Source organism: Ursus arctos, unplaced genomic scaffold, assembly GCF_023065955.2.
Source record: "Ursus arctos isolate Adak ecotype North America unplaced genomic scaffold, UrsArc2.0 scaffold_11, whole genome shotgun sequence".
Classification (NCBI taxonomy): Eukaryota; Metazoa; Chordata; class Mammalia; order Carnivora; family Ursidae; genus Ursus; species Ursus arctos.
Genome location: NW_026622775.1, coordinates 51,606,217 through 51,611,696, shown reverse-complemented (window position 1 = coordinate 51,611,696; position 5,480 = coordinate 51,606,217). Strand labels below are relative to the sequence as shown.

Genomic DNA, 5,480 nt, shown 5'->3' with positions numbered 1-5,480 from the left:
GGGCTATCACTCCAGGCAGCTGCCGCAGAGCTGAAGGGAAAGGAGCAGAGACAGGCTTGAGTGGCCTCGGTTTCCTGCAGATACGGGAAACCCACCTCTACTGGCAGCTTTGGAAGGAACAGAGAGAAGGCTAAAGAATCAGCGGCTTACTTTTCCTAGCTCCCAGAGATCCAGGCCTTTCTGAAGGGAGTTTCCTCAGACAGAAACCCTCCCCGCACAATGCCCTTCACAGCCTCCCTGGCTGAGCTCCAGGTAGAGGCCAGCTGCCCCATCTGCCTGGAGTATCTGAGAGACCCAGTGACCACTGACTGTGGGCACAACTTCTGTGGCTCCTGCATCCACCAGTGCTGGGAGGACCTACAGGACATCCTTCCCTGTCCCGTCTGCCTCCACCACTGTCCTGACAGGAACTTGAAGAGGAACATCCGGTTAGGTCACATGACTGGTATCGTCAAGCAGCTTCTCGCCAGGAGGAGCAAGAGGAAACTGCGGGAAGAGAATGCCCTGTGTGAACAGCACAGTCAGGCTCTGGTCCTGTTCTGTGAGAAGGACCTGGAGCTGCTCTGTCCCCAGTGCAAGGTCTCCCCCGGCCACCGGGGCCACCCCCTGACGCCCATCGAGCAAGCTGCAGCTGGCCACAGGAAGAAGCTCAAAAGCTACATCGAGCCCCTGCAGAAGCAGGTTGAAGACACTGAAAAGGTGTTAAAAATGCAAATCTCAAATTTATTTGAATTGAGACGGAAGGTGGAAAATCGAAAACATAAACTGTACTCTGACTTTGAACAATTTAAGCATTTCTTGGGAAAGGAGCAGAGTGCAGTCCACATTAGGTTACTAACTGAAGAGAATCATGTTCAAGAAAAAATAATTGAAAGCAAAAACCAGATGTTAGACCACCACTCCACACTAAGGAGTCTGCTTAGTGAAATAACAGAGAAGTGTTTGCAGACAGACCTAGATTTACTGACAGGTATTGAAAGTATCCACAACACATATGAACACCTACAACCACCAGCAGCCTTTTCCTATGAATTACAGAAGGAGGTCTGCAGTCTCCCCCCACAGTATTTTGGCCTGCAGAAAATGATCAGCACGTTTCAGGTAGATTTGACGCTAGATCCCGAAACTGCTCACCACACTCTTCTTATCTCACAAGACAGGAAAACTGCAACATTTCAAAAGATGAAACCAAGTCATGCTTATAATCCCCAAGCATTTACTTCTTACCCAGCCGTCCTGAGTTGTGAGGGATTTGAGGCTGGCAGGCATTTTTGGCAGGTAGAAGTAACAGGCACAGGGGAATGGTCCTTAGGTGTGTGTAAGGAATCTTTCCCCAGAAATGCTCTTCTATCCCCGTCCCCAAACAATGGCTGCTGGCAAATTCAGTTCTGGACTAGGACATTGGGCACAGAGGATTCAGGAAACCTCAGACAGATTGGCATTTTTCTCGACTATGAGTTAGGAGAAGTTTCATTTTACAGCTTGAGTAATAGATCATATTTATATACATTCAATGAATTTTTTACAGAAAAACTTATGCCTTATTTCTCTATTGGGCCTTCTTCAGAATCACTTACAATAAGTATAGTCAAGGATGAATCCTGAACCACCTTGTAAACCATCCTATGTGGTCCATTTTCTTCCTACACGAATAGAAAATATTTCCAATAAATAGTCTGTGTTCATTTTTGATGTTTGAAGCTGATGTCTTTTTTTTTAAAAGATTTATTTATTTTAGAGAGAGAAAGTGGGGGGGAGGGGCAGAGAGAATCCCCATGCAGACTCCCCGCTGAGCTCAGAGCCCAACTCAGGGCTGGATTCCATGACCCTGAGTCCACAACCTGACCCAAACCAAAGAGTCAGACGCTCAACCGATGGAGCCACACAGGAGCTTCTGAAGCTGATGTCTTTTAACCCTCACCCCCTGGCTTCACCCTCTGCCCCACACCTGGATAAGTTGTTAGGACAGACTAGGTGTTCCTTCATTGGACTTGGTGGGGTGGTTCTAACCAAGCAAGGTCCCGCTGCGGAGGAACTCTTACCAACCCCCTGCGCCCCCCCCCCAGCCTCCCCTAAACCACCAAAAGACCCCTAGCTAGTCGTCTTTCTCCCTCTCAGGCCATTTTTGGATTGGTGGCCATCCTGCTGTCCACATAAAGCCTCTCAGTGAGTAATAAACCACCTGATACTCTTGCTGCATTTGTGGTGTGGGAGCCGGGACAAGCCACCCCAAAATACACCAACTGGCATATTGATTATTTCAAATTCAAGCTACTTAAAATACAGCCTACACAAGAAGGACACTCAGACCTTCCTGTTCCCCTGAAAGGAGGATATGAATCTCCTATGTGAACGATACCCTCCCTGTACCTGGAGATAAGGAGACACCCTCATCACCAGAGATGGGACATTCAGAACCGAGAAGGCTGTATAAAATAACCCTGTTACTTTCCACTAATTTTACTACCGTAGCCAAAATTCTGTTTAGAATTCCTTACTAATTGAAACTCCCAAGCATAAGTTTTCTTTGTCCTGTCAACTCCTCACACATTTATTGTCTCTTTGTGTAAAATGTATAAAAAGTGCCTGCTTTGGTCATGCCTTTGGGTTTTAATTTTAATATTGGGCCTCCGTGCACACGTAATAAAACTTTTTTTTTTCTCCTGTTAATCTGTTTCATGTCAGTTTAATTCTTAGTCCAGCTGGAAGACCCTGAGGGTAGAGAAGAGTTTTTCTTTGCCTTTAGTGGCATCAGCAGCCTTGATACCAAAGCCAAATTTTGAGGGATGGGGTGGGGTTATGTGCAGTGACTATAATAGTATTTAGAATATTATAAAATCCCAGGTGAATTCTTGGGAGACTCTGATCCCAGCGAAGGAGCCTGATGCGGGGCTCGATCCCAGAACACCGGGATCACGCCCTGAGCCGAAGGCAGATGCTTAACAACAGAGCCACCCAGGCGCCCCCAATTTGCTCTATCTTGTTCCTTGAATGGACAGTCATCCACATTGAGGAAGTCCATAAACCATATAGTTTCTGTTTTTCCATTCTCTGGACTGTCAGTTCTCTGATGGTGGGGACTCCAGACGGGATCTTTGCATTCCAGGCTTCTGGTTTAGTGCCTCACATGTAGTGAGAGCTCATAAAGTCTCATGCATGAGTTATTAAATGAGATGCTAGCTGGATTTATGAGATCAGGAAAAAGACTACTGTTAGAAATGCACATCTGATAGTTTTCAGCCTCTGTGTGAATAAAGTCACCGAGAGCAATGGGTGTAACATATCAGAGTTTCCTGTCTATCCTAACTAACTGAGAGGTTTTGCTGTTAAGCGCCTTGGGAAGCCTGGATCTGCTTCCTTCTTCATGTGGCTCTCAAGAATACCCATGCAGTGTGACAGAGGGTATAATTGTCTGTTGGAACCTGTTCTACCTGGGACCTGGGGATAAGAACCAAATGTGTCAACTAAGAAGAGAGGGAAAGAAACCTGGCAATCACCCACTTCTGAGTAACCCCTTACACTGAGAAGGTGCATTCTGAGACCAGTCAGCAAGATCAAGTAATTGAGACATCAAAAAAACTAAAGTTCAGGTAGAAACTATTTCAATGTTGGACACCAGGTTACTGATAACATTTGGAAATGCTTTCAGAGCAGTGGAAGTGGTAATGACAAATGGCTTCTTGTTGAGAAAAGACACACAAAAAAAAAAGAAGAAGAAGAAGAAGAAGAAGAAGAAGAAGAAGAAGAAGAAGAAGAAGATTCTTTAAGTCTCTTGGTCCAGAAGATATATTTGATATGGGAATAATAATAATTTTTTTGAAGACAGTGTCATGAGTAATATATTCAGGTTTCTGCATTTTGAGATAAAACCATTGCATCTTGTTTCTCTACCATATCATAAATGAAAGAATTCATCACTCAAATTAGTAATAGCTAATATGTCATTTGTTCTTTCCACATGCCAGCTGGTGTTTTAAGTACCTGGCTCATATTAAATCACTTAATTTTACTGCGTTAATATCATAGCCATCTTACAGTCAGCCCTGAACTCCATCATCTTGTAAGTGGTAGACCCAACCCCAACGATCTGGTTAAAGAGCTTAGGTCTTTTTCCATCAAGTTATGTATTTTGACTCCCTTCAGAGTGAACAAGAAATAGTGTCTTGCTTGTGTGAGGGTGTGCATGTGTGGGTATATTTACACTGTTTCGGAAAGCAACAGGAATAGGTTCACGTATAATGCATTGGTTTATTTTTCTGGCTAAGGGACAAGCAAAGCAAGACCCTTTGGCAATTGAGCAGTGTCAGAATATTTAAAAGGGCCATGTGCCTTTCTCTCTTCCTTTGTCAAAATCCTTTTGGGATTGCATCGTACTCCCTCAGTCTCCATGGGCAGTCCATCACCCATTTGTATATATCCACTTTGTAATTCACTGACGCCAGTCCAGCTCAGATCTAAGCAACTTTCATCTGCACTACTGCAGTAGCCTCTCACCACACCCTTAGGGAAAATGCCAACAGAAATGCTAAGGAGGCCAGTCTCGTAGGTTTGGAATAGGAATCCTCTGATCTTTGCTTGCGTCCTCTGCTACCCATCCTCCACAACGCTCAGCGGACAGGAAGCTAGAGTTCTTTCTGACGCATTCATATTCACCACTGGAGACACACATACAGCTTTTCTTAGTCCAGTTGCCTTTGGGGCATCTTTAGTATTCTCCTTCCTCTTCCAGTGTTTACATTTTCTTCAGACTGGGATCCAGGGAACTTGACAATTAAAAGCTTCACAAAGCTCTTCTTCTTTTATTTATTTTTGTTTTGTTTTTAATAAAATTTTTTTTATTTTTTAAGTAATCTCTATGCCCAACATGGGGCTTGAACTCACAACCCTGAGATCAAGAGTCCTATGTTCCACCAACTGAGCCAGCCAGGTGCCCCCACAAAACTCTTCTTTGTCCAGGAGCTACCCTCACTGTCGATGTACTCAGATATCCGAGGGTCCACCAATGGCTGTGTGTGCATGATAATACGTTCTACATGTGCTCGAAACTGCTTCAAACATCTGACATTCACCTCCTTCATTCTAACAATGAAAAAGAATACCCCCTATCTAAAATGAGATCTAAACAAAAAGGGAGAGATTTATGGCCAGACCAACTGTCTTCAGTTGGTTTCAGGACAGCTGGGAAATGAAATGTGTGAAGTGATTTGGGCGCTGGAGAGAGAGGGCATGGCAAGAACGCTGGAGTGTTGAGCACCTTCCGTGTGCCACGGTCATTGTCACATAGCTAGTAAGTGTTCTAACAGTGAATCAGGAGTTCGTTTTCTCTTATTTTTGTTACATTGTTTATGAGAGATTCATAAAATGGCATACAAATATTATAAAATAATTTGAAATCCAGTCATTGAAACTGGCTCCAGGGGTTCTGGTGGATTTTTTAATGTTATCACTTAAAAATCAGAAATTGATCTCTGTCTCATAAA

General features: G+C 44.0%; 1 protein-coding gene across 1 annotated transcript; it reads left to right on the top strand.

Moving 5' to 3' along the window:
• The first annotated feature begins 219 nt into the window (after positions 1 to 219).
• LOC113255454 (tripartite motif-containing protein 60-like) lies at positions 220 to 2,783 on the top strand. The gene is made up of 2 exons (XM_026499079.3): positions 220 to 1,312; positions 2,698 to 2,783. Exons 1-2 carry the CDS (start codon positions 220 to 222, stop codon positions 2,781 to 2,783), a joined length of 1,179 nt encoding a protein of 392 aa, XP_026354864.2.
• The last annotated feature ends 2,697 nt before the right edge of the window (positions 2,784 to 5,480 follow it).

What these genes read in the sequence shown, in the direction of transcription:
- LOC113255454 (XM_026499079.3), top strand. Translation starts at nt 220, where the DNA reads ATGCCCTTCACAGCCTCCCTGGCTGAGCTCCAGGTAGAGGCCAGCTGC. An exon ending in CACAGGGGAATGGTCCTTAG is followed by an intron (nt 1,313 to 2,697) that starts GTGTGTGTAAGG and finishes TTTAATTCTTAG; the next exon opens with TCCAGCTGGAAGACCCTGAG.